General features: G+C 35.5%; 1 protein-coding gene across 4 annotated transcripts; it reads left to right on the forward strand.

Moving 5' to 3' along the window:
• The first annotated feature begins 1730 nt into the window (after positions 1 to 1730).
• Positions 1731 to 14809, forward strand: LOC123532152 (amiloride-sensitive amine oxidase [copper-containing]-like). 4 transcript variants are annotated; one of them, XM_045313514.2, is made up of 3 exons: positions 1731 to 1944; positions 7269 to 7369; positions 11517 to 14809. In XM_045313514.2, the coding sequence occupies exon 3, from the start codon at positions 11521 to 11523 to the stop codon at positions 14146 to 14148; it is 2628 nt and encodes an 875-aa protein (XP_045169449.2). In that variant the 5' UTR covers positions 1731 to 1944; positions 7269 to 7369; positions 11517 to 11520; the 3' UTR covers positions 14149 to 14809. The 4 variants fall into 4 exon arrangements, 3 of the variants coding, with proteins under 3 accessions (XP_045169449.2, XP_045169450.2, XP_045169448.2); XM_045313513.2 differs by lacking the exon at positions 1731 to 1944 and adding an exon at positions 6759 to 6910; XR_006682589.2 differs by lacking the exons at positions 7269 to 7369; positions 11517 to 14809 and adding an exon at positions 4866 to 5127.
• The last annotated feature ends 428 nt before the right edge of the window (positions 14810 to 15237 follow it).

Below are 15237 nucleotides of genomic sequence, written 5' to 3' on the forward strand. Positions count from 1 at the left end.
CCATGAATGAAAAAACATCTATAAAGGTCAGTCTTTGACTGTTAGTTGTGGTCTTTACACAAAGGGTTGACTGTATAACAGAGAAGTGTTTCCTCACATAATACTGTCTTTGTTTTCTGTGTTTTGAAGCCTTACAATTCTTTAATGTAGTTTGCTCCATATTCAAAATTATGAAAAAAAAATTAAAATAGGAAAAACATTTATAAAAAAAGTTAAGAAAATTACTTCAAAAGGTAAAAAAAAAACAGTAGAAAAAAATGAGTGCTAGTTCTATAATGCTTTCCAAAACAAACAACAAAAAAATGACCAGACTATCTACAAAATCTCTTTAGTAGCTTTAATCAGATATTGTGCAGTATCTTTGTCACAGAAAAACAAGTATCTTTGTCACAGAAAAACATTATTATTAAGTATTGTATTTGTATGAAAATAGTCTTTATAAAGATAAAAATAATCACAAAAAAAGATGCAAAAATATTTTTTCGTACCAGAGAGAATGACTGTGTGAATGGTTGCTACTAAAATTTGACAGTTAAAAAATAGTAAATGAACTTAACTTGCCCATTAGAGTCCATAGACCTTTACATAGTACAGTGCACATTATATTTTACCCAGAGAGTTTTAGAACGTTAAATGTTAAACAATACAATTTCTGATACAGTTTTTTTTCACTGGTATGAAATTTCAACCATTTTAAATTGAAAACTGTTTGTCATTTTCAAGGTAGCATAAGAAAAGTGTTATTTAGTGCGGGATTGACATGTAACGTTGGATGATATCTGGTTTCAGAATAATGTTATGTAAAACAGCTGTAAAAAGGGTAGATCATGATAAATAGAGATAAGAAAAACTGTCGTTTTTAATTTGGCTTTGAATAAATGAGAGTATGACCGATAATACAGTCTTTGTTTCCTTTGAATCCAGTCTTGGACAGTGTCACATTTTAATAGTAATCTGTCTGTCTCTGTACAGAAACACTTTTACAAAACCCGGCAGCTAAGCCCAGTAGCAAGGGTGCAAAGTCTGTGAATCTTGGGGCCGTGATATCTCTGTGGCGATTTGATAGAAAATATTGTGTCTTAAACTCTTTATCAAATAACTCATTATCAAATTTTGATAGTGTTGACACATTACCGAAACACTTTAACCCAGCCTGGTTGCTAAGCGCAATATATGTGAATCATGGCGTTGTTAGATCTCTGGCGATTTGATACAAAATGTACAAAACCTTGGGCCTTAAAATTATTTCTTTGACATAGATACAAGAATAGAAGTTGGCAATTACTTGCGGAGAACAGTTTAGTAACGTACAGACGCCGGCGTAAACACTGGTTAGATAAAACTGGCCACCATATTGTTGGAAAACTGTGTTAAACCCAAAATAGACGCTGAAACTACATGCAAGCAAGATTTCTAGATACTAGTATGGATCCTTATCAAGGTTGTGTGTTCTTTGCCTTTATGCGTTTTATATCTGTTGCAAATAACTACAAAAAAAGTTATTTCTAAAATGAATGCGAGTATGCAGATCAAAGTTTAGACACTGCTAAGACTACCCGCTACTTACGTGTTTGTAAGCCATTTTCCTACGTGAAAAGTAATGCAGAATGTCTAAATATAGAATTTTACTATGACAAAAGTGCATGAAAATAGAATTCAATAACAGAAGTACGAAATACAAAACTTCCCTCCCCTGCATACACGCCTTAAGACGTTCAGAATTTATTTAATTGCCCGTGAGACATATTAGTAGTTTTATTCTATCCATGTACAAAATTTAAGTAAACACCACAATCCTTGGGTTTATTTATAATCAGTATGGATTTAACGATAAAGGAATATTGATCAGGAAGCGAATTCTACCAAAAATTTAACCTCCATGATGTGTTAAAGCACATGTATGTTTAATAGTGTATTTGTAAAGAGAATAACATATATAGCAAGGTATGATATATTTTTCTTTCAACGTTTTGGGGGTAGTTTTCAATGGAGTTAAATATATTTGATATGTAGTACAACATATCATATTAAAACCAGTTTAATACACAAAATAAACTTAACTAACTGATCATTTGCACTTGTTTATGCCACTGAGTTCTACCAATACACGTCAAATTTTCACTGGAAGTAATTTTAAAAATCGACTTTCCCACCCTCTTGCCAAACCAAGATAGCGTTATTTTAGCATAAGTATAAATTAAATAAAAACATTTTGCCTGGGGAATTCAATAACATAAATATAAGCAAAACTGTATTAAAGTTGTAAAAGATTTTCCATGACAATTGCATATTTTGCCAAAAATTAATAAGAAATGCAAGTTTATAAATTCATTATTACCTCCCTTTGCCTATATAGGTTGCACAGCCAAGGTAGATTTGTTCCGGAGCTAACAGGTAGTCAAAATATCCCAATATTTATCAAATGCAAATGTAAAACTAGAAATTACATCTAACTGGAAAAGAAGTAGTCCACGTTATCAATACTTTTATATTAAAGGGAGATAATTACACAATTTTATTAAAAGTAAAACAACGGACATTTCCAAGAGGGAGCTAACACTATGTAAAGGGTCTTCTTTGTTCTTTAAATTAATCTCTAAGTAAATAGAGTTCTGTAGAATGTCGTAAAAGGTTGCTCAAATGTGATTGAGATTTACCCGCGATTTAACACGTGTTAATGCTATGCAAGAAAGGGAATCATCCCGGAATGTATATATTCTAACCCGTATGACAGATAATCTACCGCGTGCTAACCACACGTCTAAAAGACCAATATAGATATGTTTATTGTTATCCCTCGTCGAAGGTGGACGGATCTAGTTTTGGCGTTGTATGTCCGTCTGTCCGAGCCCATATTTGCATACTTAGGTGGCTATAGGAAGCCATATCTAAGAAGTGGTTTTGAATATTCAAATAAAACTTCATATACATGTTCACCACTATAGGGAAGTGCGGCCCGTCAAGTTTCAGTTTGATTGCCCAAGTAACACCAGAGTTACGGCCCTTAGTAGTCTGTAGTGTTAACTATATAGGTAAATAAAAATATGGCGATTTCTGCTTCATAACTTGTGACATAATTTGACCTAGAAGTATGAAACTTAAAATAAATTTAGAACACCACAATGTGGTAGTGCACACACAATTTCGTCAGGATCTCTTTAGTAACTAAAGAGTTATTGCCTTTTAATTGTTTAAAAATCGACATATTTGTACATAACAAACTAACCAATTGGTAGAATTTCATTAAACATCTTTCATTTTTCCCAACATGTCTAGTTGTTATCAACATGTCTAGTTGTGTACCCACACCCGGTCACCCCCACGCCCCCACCCCATAAAAATCATGTTTTCTTTTCGTTTTTCCATCAATATTTATTATCAACATGTGAAGTTTTGAAACCGTGAAAATGAAAAGTCTTAAGATGCTAAAAATGCAATAAAATGAAAATCCTAAGGAGATAAGATGGATATTTAAAGTTTTTTTACAGATGAAAGCTGGTCTTACTGACAGTGTTATTTTTCTGTATATCATATTTGCAGTTTGCAGTTCTCATGATCATCCATTTTCATCATGGAATCAATATTATTGTAACCAATAGCGCAAAAGTGTACGGTCATAACAACTGGTGTCGATAATATGATATTAATTATTTCAATTATCATATGTTTTTTAATTGAACCTGTAAAGGATTTCACAACTTGATTACACCTGTGTATATTTAGTCTGGCTACCGACTAGATAATCTTTTTTTAGAAAAAAATAATTCTTTTATATATTTTGACTTCATCAGTCTTGGCTCTGATTATCTATGAATGGCAATAAATATCCCAGAACCACCAGGTCATGTAACATGATCATTTTCAGCTGTAATAGCCTGACCTTAGATAAAGGCCGATCTCCAGGATTCAGGAGATGCTCAAACCAGATTTGCACAGACCGTATGTTTTGAGAATAAAAGGGACATAATGATACAAAATTTGTATTGCCTCAGGAGTTATCTCCTGTGAACAAAACATAAGGTCTGAACACAGACTAGTGTATATTGGGCATCCCTTGGTTAAAGTTTTCTATATAAGAAATTTCGTACAGATATGTCTAACAAGAACCAAAATGCCCAGTTGACAAACTTAAGTAGAAATATTTGAACAATGCAAGTGAAGCAAGTGTATTAATGCCATGGGAAAGATGCATGTAAACCCTGAAACGCTTAGGAAGTTTAGTTGAGTAAACTTGCAATATTTTACAAGTTCGTGTTTATGTCTCAAAAGAACTATCCAGCTTTTAACAGTGTTTTAATGTTGGGAGGAAGACACCGTGTGCCTCCTTCGGATATAACTTAGCCACGAATTGTTCACAAAGTCATCTTGATGGCTTGCTCTTATAAAAAAAAATAGACACCTCGTGCGGGGTTTTGAGCATACAAAGATACGAGCGGATACAAACTACAGACTATATCCCAAAGGTATACAAGTTAGGAATTTTACATTTGAAAATATGAACAGTTACTAGTAATTTACTACATATAGTTTATGTGAACAAACAACAGTACTATGCAATAGGTTTAAAATAATAAGACAAAATGCATTTACAGTCAAACCTGTCTATAAAGACCACCCTTGGGAGAGCCAAAATGTGGTCTTTATTGGGAGGTGGTCTTTATTCACTGGTTAAAATACACTGTAAATGTTAAAATGGGAAACAAAACATGTGGTCTTTAAAGCCAAGTGGTGTCTGTTCAGAGGTTGTCTGTAACACAGGTTTGACTGAGTGTATAGCTAAGACAGTGTAAATATTTATTACTAGTACAAGAATTCTAGCCAATGATTAACATTTAATAAACACGTATACTAACTGGATATTTTAGATTTGGAGAACCACTTAAGAGGAATCATTTTGCCACAAAACTTTGTCAAAAAAAGATTCTGTTGTGCATATCATGTGAGGAAGCCATCCAGCTGGCTTGCGGAAGGTCGGTGGTTCTACCTAGGTGGCCGCATGTATTGAAATAATGCACGGAGGGACACCTAGGGTCTTCCTGCACCATCAAAGGTAGAAAGTTTCCATATGACCTAAATTTGTGTCGGTGCGTCGTTACACCCAACTAATTTATAGTGCATGCAAGTTTTTACGGCAACGACCGAGCACTAAAACTATGTATGCCCACTGAACCTCGATGTACTCAATTTGTGCATGTCGGAAAATTTTGTTTGCACAAAAACAAGATCCCCGTCTCACTCTGCTGTCCAAGTTTTAAATGACATGTGTTTTATTGGTAAATTAAGAGGAGAACACAAATGATCAGCCGATGTCTCGATGAGAAAAAAAGTTATGCTAGATATAACACTTTTGGTGTGATATTAAATTGTTTAATGGTTGCAATTAAATCTATCAATCTATATCCAAATCTGGATACCGAAATACCATTTAGCAGTTTGAATTTGCGTTTGCCAATATTAGAACAGAACAGAACAGAACAGAACAGATATTTATTTCCGACTTGTACATAGTACATTGTCATATTCATACAAAATATAAATAACATTAACACAGTCACAGTGATATATTACAGAGATGTCACTAATTATGGACATAAACATACAATATGTATTATCAAAAGAACATAATCTTGAGGATAAACAAAACAAACATTTGTTTTTTATGCATTATGTATAGAATTTCTTACAATAAGTGCTTCTTTTACGAACAATGAGACCTTACACAAATCTTGTTTATTAGTAGTATTCAGTAATTCTAAAAATTTATACATAGGCGGGTTTTTATAATAATATCGTTTAACATATTTCTGTCTTAAGTTTTCGAAGGTAGGACATATACAGCTAAAGTGGTACTCGTCTTCTATATCATTTAAGGAGCAATATAAACATTTCCTTTGGTTTCTTGGAATATTGTTTCTAGCATAACGTCCGGTTTGTATACGTAGCGGATGGGCTGAGAGTCTCAGTCTACTAAAATAATGCAAATATGAATTGGTAGTATGTCTAAATATTTTTCGTAATATAATTGTGATTTATATTGTCTATAATTTACAAGAACTGAATTTCTTTCTATCGATCCATGCCATTCTTGTATAAAATTGTCTATAACTCTATTTTAAAAATAACTGGGAACATCTTGACATCAAAATTATCACTGTCAAATATGAATCCAAATCCATATTCATTTAATAACTTTTTAATATTCGATACCCAGTTTTTACAACCTTTATTACAATCAAGTAAACCCTGTTCGTACATTGTCTTAATCAAAATATTGTTAGAATGTTTTACTTTACACCAGTATCTTATCATTCTAACATATCGTGAAATATACAAAGGGTACCGGCCAAGTTCACCATAAACACCGGCATTAGAGGTATTTGGTTTAACTTTAAGCAATTTCTTACAAAATTTAAGATGGATTCTCTCAATTTCTTTAGATTTGGTAAAACCCCAAATATTAGATATTGTTTACGTTTACTAGAAAAAAGAAAAATATTTGCAATGTGTGGGTAGATACATTAATCAAAAACCTGTCAAAATGCAGATGCAGAAGTCATGCATTAAATTAAACATTGATGAAGATTTCAAAAACGACAAAAAACTAGCTGCACGCGTTTCGAATATGCGATTTGTTCACATGATTAGGTAAGAGTTTAGATGCAGTTACACAATATGCCTGCAGGTTTCACGACAAAAATGGCCCAAAATGCACACCTTGCGCAACCTGTACCGTATTATCTGCAAATGACTGACCTAAAACATATGTATATTTTTAAAGCATGTGTCCAGACGATAAGAATGGTGGGAAGAAAAGTGTCTCATAACCGTTTACTTTTTCCGCAAATTTGAGCTGAATCTGGATGGATGGATGGATGACCGTTTCCATTTCGTCTGACTTCCGTCACCTGAGGTAAGATTTTAGACCCGGCCGTGTACACGGAGGTAGAAAATCGATTCAAGCATATTTTTATTTTACACACACAGGAATCCTTAGTTCTATAAACATCATAAATACGCAGTTGAATATAAATGCCTTTTAAGTACAACTACCAATTTTATTTAAAAACGTACCCGAGGCCCCAGGCCAAATACGAAACTGGCCCCTGCCACTGCTTAAGGTTGCAGGGTACACTTCGAATTTTGGCCCCGTCAATATTTGTAATAATTAGAATCGTGATTTTGGATGTCTGTAAATTACAGTGAGAGATAATGATTGTTAATTCCTTAGAAAATTTTAACAGCTGATACATACAAAATTCTGATTTCAGTTTTTAACTAACTGCTGCTAGCTTTGTATTAATCAATGAGTCATCTCGGTGAGGGAAATTCGAAACATTGAAGAGTTCCATGCTTGTTGATTGACATTCAGGTACATTTTTGCTATTTTGTGAAAAAAACGAGATGGCTAGGCAGACATTCCATTCATATCCTGAAAAAGGGCATTGTTCCTGAATCGGGATCATTGCAGGCTGTTTAAAAAGTGCAAAATTGATGATTTTGGCGTGTTATTTTTAATGGGTGGGGTACAACTTTCGTTTTGATAAATTTCTGTATTCTTGTATGAGAGTCCTGTTTTTGTCATTAATTAAAAGCACAAAGCATGTACACAATTTATAAAATGGCCAGTACCCTGATTCTGCACATTAGGGAAGTGCAATATTACAGGCGTGGCCGTGCCCAAAATGTCCAAATCCCTGTTCAAATCCCTGCTACCTTAAATCTTAAATTTGCGAATGAAAACAAATGAGTAAAGTGGTATAATTAAAAACATTCAGCGACCACGCAGTTACAATTAATATTGAGAGACAAACTAACAACTGCGAAATTTCGATTTTGACATCTAATCTATGACAGATTCAACTTTGCAAAGTAGAATTATGCAGGATATAACTTATTGACGTTTTCTTAAATGTGCGTGAGTAAGACAATAATAATCTAAATCTTAATCGAATACAACATTCCAGATCTAGCTGCCGTTTTGATGACTCTATTCTTATATATAATTCCGTGTGCTAAAGGAAAAAGCGCATGCACACCTCAACGGCGTTAACAAACACGATACATATTGATCGAAAAGGAGTAAAAAACGGTTTAACATGAGTAAGAAAATAATGTCGTTATTAGCAATTTGCAACTCTATGTTTGAAGGACCTACAGAAGAATCCCCTTTCATTATTTTTTATGTTATAGATTTCCCTTTTAATCTGAACTATATTAATAGAACCGGGTCGTGAATATTAATGAAAGAAGTCCAGACATACACACGCATGATACGGGCTTGGATTTCAACAATACGGATTTTGTTTTACCCGCCTAGTGAAATACAAGCCGAGTTTTGTAATAGAATTTATCTAGGTATTATAAAATTATGTATTCAAAATGAAGTCCTTCCGAAAATGTGGATCAATAAGTAAATATTCTTTTTAGATAATATTATATGTATTTCGAATATAAAGTGCAATTTAAGCCAGTGTTTTACATACGAGAAAACATTTTACATTTAAGAAAACACCTAAGCTTGCCACTTACTAGTTTCTAGTTATATCCAGATACCGTAATATTTTACATTTTCCTAAGTCTGCATAAATTATATAAGGTTGATATGCAATCGCATTCATATATCTTTTTAAAATCCATTAAACCACTTTATTAAAGATATTTATTCGACGCTACTGAACTGCACGCGCCTCGGGTTCTGTATTTGCTAGACCGTGTTGTGATACGGGTTGCTAAATGTAAATTGTTTTTCTATGTTTTGTATAATAAGATAAACTGTAAATGCAGATAGTGTATAATACATTAAAGGACTCCTCACAAATGAAATTGCTTTAGGATTTATTTCTATAATGAACAAAGCATAATCACACTTTGTAATATACAAGCAGTCCACGTATTTGCTCAAATATGTACTGGATATTAAAGTAAGGATGTGCCATTTGCCGGGACAGCTTGCATGCCTCTAATTCGTGTCGGATGAAGAAAGCGCTGTAAAAAATCCCACAGTCACTTGGATAAAAAAACTAGAGAGTAAGTTGAACACACTAGTTGACCACCAGTTATATTCGGCGCTAAATACGTTACAACTGTATATGAGCCGCGTCATGAGAAAACCAACATAGTGGCATTGCGACCAGCATGGATCCAGACCAGCCTGCGCATCCGCGCAGTCTGGTCTGGATCCATGCTGTTCGCTAACAGTTTCCCTAATTGCAATAGGTTTTGAAAGCGAACAGCATGGATCCTGACCAGACTGCGCGGATGCGCAGGCTGGTCTGGATCCATGCTGGTCGCAAAGCCACTATGTTGGTTTTCCCACGGCACGGCTCATATATGGTGCTACATATGAGGATTAAATTCTCAATTTGGGACATTTCTTAATTAAACGCTGGTTTACAATGTTATTTTTTGAGTTTAACTTGAAACTGGAAGCTTATTTCATCAACGATAGGTAGATTCAGATTATTTATGACGAATATTTTAACACTGTTACAGTGGAGATTTTGATGTTCGAAATGGATCGTGTACGCAAAAATTAGAGACGATGTGACGATATTTTAGACAAGGTTTTTGTAAACCACTTGATCATGCAGTTGAAAATACCATTTTGGAATGTCTGTTGCTATCAGTATAGTTTGTAAGACAATTTTCTTTCACTCGCATTTGCTCTTATTCAAAATAGAAACGATTATTTATGACAGTGAAAATCGTTTGCCGTGAAGGTTTCCCCATTACAGTTTAATTTGATCAACGTTTATCATATACCTTATTCATAGATCACCACATTTGTTACTATTCAGCTTTTTATGTTAATTGCGGGCAAGCAACTACTCTGGCTGTATTTTGGCCGAGTTGGAAACATGCAAAGAACGTAGACCTGCGTTGTATGTTTAGGTCTGGAAAAGACTGGGTTATATTTAAATCCAGCGAAAGTATGCACAGACAGTTCTGCGGTACATTTTGAGTTGCAGATGCAGTCGAATATGCCAACTGGCACATGCAACCAGCAACCGAATATTTTACTTGCAGTCTATGATAAAGTACCGGTAAAACTAATTAAATGAGCCGTGCCATGGGAAAACCAACATAGTGGCTTTGCGACCAGCATGGATCCAGACCAGCCTGCGCATCCGCGCAGTCTGGTCAGGATCCATGCTGTTCGCTAACGGTTTCTCTAATTGCATTAGGCTTTAAAAGCGAACAGCATGGATCCTGACCAGACTGCGCGGATGCGCAGGCTAGTCTGGATCCATGCTGGTCGCAAACCCACTATGTTGGTTTTCTCATGACACGGCTCAAATGGTGCTTATACACAAAGTTCAATGTCATTATATCCGAAGAAAGCAAGGACGTGTCCAAACTAATATTCATATATTTTAATTTGTTTTGTAGTTATATAGATTTCAATGGTATGTTTATATGTAGGAAACTAAGTCTTACAAGTTAAAGTCTTTCATCCCGAATCCTTTGTTTCCACTGCGAATTGTTCAATTCTGTGTCGAATTCCTTTCAATTGACGAAACTTTCAGTTTTGTGGGTTTATATGGGTGACCATAAATACCGGAAACAATCCCCGATGCGAATGTTGAATATTTCAACAGTTTAAAAATCACCTGTGTCACTTACAGTCAAGATACTTTCCCAAACTTGGTTGGTTTATTAAGTTAGTGTAATGTTATAAATGTAACGATATTCCTTTAATTTTATCCCTTTAGCAGCTGATAAAAGTAAAATACATATTTATTTTGATAGAGTGAAAAATGTACGTGTAATATAACTACTGTATATCTATATACGTTCAAAAAGATATCCGAGAAGTTTTCGTTCAGTGCCAAGAAGCATATGAGCCGCACCATGAGAAAACCAACATAGTGGCTTTGCGACCAGCATGGATTCATACCAGTCTGCGCATCCGCGCAGTCTGGTCAGGATCCATGCTGTATGCTTACGGTTTTTCTAATTGCAATAGGCTTTGAAAGCGAACAGCATGGATCCCTATAATCAGACTGCGCGGATGCGCAGGCTGGTCTGGATCCATGCTGGTCGCAAATGCACTATGTTGGTTTCTCATGGCGCGGCTCATATTTTTGTGTCTGTTACAGATTTTATCATAGCCTGTATAATTTGGAATGGTGCAGTGAAAGTCGTCAATAAAAGATACTTTCTTCGTTTTTCGATATTCAAAAAAATGTTGGACTTAAAAAGCTTTTATTCCAGGAAATTACTAAATGTTGAACATGTGAGATACCACTGCGTGTACTTTCGTCATTTTCATGCAATTCTCATAATTACAAAAAAATGTATGTACATAATGAATGTTTTCTTCGATCCGATTTTTTTTTCAAATGTTCAGAGGAGGTGTTTTTAAAGCCCTCGAGTGTACCGGTACTGCTTTAATTAATATTTGGAATTTGCGGTACTTTTTAATTTAGTTACGGAACTGGTTATAAAATCTTCCAGTTTTCTGTGCTAAAGAGCTTCGCATCAGTCGTCTAATATAGACTTTTACATTTTTACAGAGGTATGGCGAAGCCAAATTCTGGTGGAGATTTTGATAAAGTTCGGTTTAAGCATGTAGCGACGGATGAATTTGAAAATAATGCTGAACTGACTAATGATGAAGATGATGAGGTGACCATCGAGTTGAAATCTCTCATTTCTGAGAATAAACCTGCAAACGGGTTTTCAAGAAATATTAAACACTCTTATTGGTGCAATATTCAAAGGTTATCAATGTGCGCTTTAGTCGTAATTGGAGCAGTGTTATTTATCGCTGGTCTAACTATCGGATTGCTGATAGGCCGATTCTCGTATGATTTGAACCAGTCAGAAGAGTCGGGCGCGAAAGTTTCCCCCATTGCAGAGACTAATCAATGCAATTGTTCAAGGTGCTCAACAGAAGGACAATTGTCATCTACAACACCATCATCCTCACCAGATAGTCACACAGAAAGATACACTACATCTAGTAAGCAGACGACACACTCTATGACAGAACAAAAGTTTGTAACGCCAGTGACATCAAAAAGTTCCACAAGTAGTTGTAACGTTTGCAAAACTCGCGATCCTAACACATCTCTTGGTAATGAATCGATCAGATCCCTTTTCGCGCCAATCACTAAGAAAGAAATGAAAGCTGTTTCTATAGCTCTGAAAACTAAAGCATATGTATCTTACGATCATAAACTTGCTAGCAATAGACTGTCCCATGTCTACCTGCTCCCCCCTGTGAAATATGAAGCATTACATCACCTCGACAAGAACAGTTCATTTCCGGGGAGATTTGCTAAAGTTCACGTGTTTCGACCAGCCAGTGACCCTCCAGATGTCATGGAATACAGAGTTGGACCCCTGAATGAGACCTTTGAAAATATGATAGTTGAAAAGTTACGAAAAGACGGAGAAATCAGTTTTAATCGGCGGCCATATGATAGTACTGAAGCAAATGAACTCTATACATTGCTAGAACCAGAAATACAAGCAATTGCGCATTTGCTCTTTGAAAGTTTTGATGGAATCAATAACACCAAAGACACTTTTCCAGAATTTTCTTATTTACCAACATCTAATTTATCCGATCGAACTTCATACATGGTTTTAGTATTACATTTAGGATCAGCATCTACACTTCGTCTTCTCCCAGTTTCATGCACGGTTCATCACCCGGGTACAAACGTGTCTCGATGGTATACTTCTAACTGGTATTATCTCGACCAGGGTCCTTACAAGTCTGCAACTGAATTGCAAGAAGCGTACGATTCTGTGCAATTACGAAAAATAAAGTACCCGACTATGTATCGTAAAGACCACAAAGGAGATTTCGATCGTGTAAGAAATGAATCACTGCCTGCACGTGACCTGTCTGATATTCCTCCACCAAGAACCTACGAACCACAAGGACCAAGGTATACCGTAAAAGGTCATAAAGTAATGTGGATGGGTTGGCAGTTAGAAGTATCCACTAACCCTGTGCGAGGTCCAGCTGTCTTCGACGTCAGATTCCAAGGTGAAAGAATCGCGTATGAAATATCTCTCCAGGATATTACACTACTGTATTCAACTCAAACGAATGGACACGGACCTCCAGTGTTAAGTGATACGTTTTATTTGATAGGCAAATATAATAAACCGGTTTTTGACGTTGATTGTCCTAAAAGAAGTAAAATTTTAAAAGCGACCCATTTTCTGGCAGGTTCGCCTATAGAAATGGACGCTTTTTGTGTTTTCGAAGCAGACGGACAAAGGCCGCTGTGGAGACACGGGTCACGTGGTTTAGCAGATCACTATCTCGTGATTAGAGCACCGATTAGTGTAGGTAACTATGATTATATTTTTGAATGGAACTTTTATTTAGACGGTCGTCTTCAGACACATCTAACAGCATCGGGATACCTCTATGGAGCGTTTTGGGATCCAGATGATCCAAAGGCAGCAGACGATGATAGTTTCCCGCCCTATGGATATCGGCTTGGTGAATTTTTGCTCGGACCTATACACGACCACACGTTCACATTCAAAATCGACTTAGATATATATGGAACAACAAACAGTTTCCAAACAGTACATTGGAAGACCAGAAGTAGAGGAACACAGAAACCAGGCTATATCCTGTTTAATAACACACGGTATGCTAGCAGTGAAATACTTACACATGAAAACAGTTTCATTTTGGATACGAAAAATCCGAAAGTCTGGACGGTTGTGAACGAAAATAAAAGGAATTCTTGGGGTGCGAAGAAAGGTTATAGAGTAATTCCACATTCAAAATATGCCGAAATTCTTGAAGACCATATGATGTTACAGGTTTGGGATCACCTTAAATATCAACTTGCCGTTACTAAAAGAAAGGAATCAGAACCTTACGCTACTAATTCTTTATACGATATCACCCATCCAATAAAAATGTTTCCCAGAAATGGGGTAATGAAATTAGATAACGAAACCGTTCGAAATGAAGATCTGGTTTTGTGGATTAGTGAAAAATTTTACCACCTGCCAACGTCGGAAGACGTACCAATGACACTTCCGGCAGAGGTTGGCTTCACGTTAAAACCGTTTAATTATTTTGATAGGACGCCAGTTTTTGATTTACCAGCTCATTATTCGAAACATGAAGCTTATGACAATACATCTTGTTTTGTTAATGACTGATCTAATGTTAAAAGTAACCAATTTTTAGAAAATGCCGGGATGACAATGTAGGTGTGTTTCGCAGTGTTATTTTCGGCTTATTCGAGTTAAAGTGGTGTGAATGTGAGCATGTGCGCTTTTATTAGCACACCAAGGCTTAATTTGTTTTACAGACACTAGTGTAGACTCGAGTTTGGTAAGCGAAAAGAACACCGAGAACGTAACACGAGTGTAGCAAATGATTAGTCCAAAATGAAAAAGAACATGACGTTAAACATGGTGTAGCTAAAGGCTTTGCTTAACTCACAGTCTCACGAAATATTTACCGATCTCTCATTTACATAATTAAATTATAAACAGAAAATGCAGAATAAATGAGGAAAAACTTTCCTCAAACTAAATCCTCACGACGATATCTTACAAACACCACAAAGGGCACTGGACAGATTTATTATTTACCACATTCATACAAAAGATGTCTGTATGAGTTTGATTCAACAAAAATAAACTTATCGGAACGACTGAAAATTTACGTTACATGTGACAAAATTTGGGGTATATTGCTAGAACTATGAACGTTAGTTCAGACCAGTTAGCTTGACTTTAATACGCATGCGTAAATACAAGTGTGATGTTAAACTCAACAAAAATAAATCTAATTATTTTATGACTTTTTCTAATGCGAATAGTATAATAAACCAAGTTTTCATAATGGACGGTTCATTGTAGCTGCTACAGCTGGCGCGTTGAAATGAAAATGTTTTGCCACATGACAACTACATAAAACTTTTGAGATGTTTGAATACAAAACAAAAACACTTCTTTAACCATGTTATGCATCTAATAAAAACATCATAGTATGATTTGAATGGAGGAGCAGCTGTTGGTGAGCATGCTTTATCGAGGTTATAAATACTGCAATATCTCAAGCAAAGAAAAATCTTAACACAGTCATTGAGTCAAGCATAGTAAAGTAGGTCCAAAACAAATTGAAACAGTCCGGAGATCGATCTCACGGTCAATATATTTTCGTTCCCTTTATTGGACTGAGAGGACGAAATAAAAGAAAGTAAGCAAAGCGGTTGTGACTGATACTCGATGTCACTCAAC

Source organism: Mercenaria mercenaria, chromosome 11 (genome assembly GCF_021730395.1).
Source record: "Mercenaria mercenaria strain notata chromosome 11, MADL_Memer_1, whole genome shotgun sequence".
NCBI classification, from domain to species: domain Eukaryota; kingdom Metazoa; phylum Mollusca; class Bivalvia; order Venerida; family Veneridae; genus Mercenaria; species Mercenaria mercenaria.

Bases quoted from the DNA above. Each gene is read 5' to 3' on its own strand.
- LOC123532152 (XM_045313515.2), top strand. From the start codon at position 1,901: ATGTTTAATAGTGTATTTGTAAAGAGAATAACATATATAGCAAG. The intron at 1,945-11,516 runs GTATGATATATT...ACATTTTTACAG, and splicing joins AGAATAACATATATAGCAAG to AGGTATGGCGAAGCCAAATT.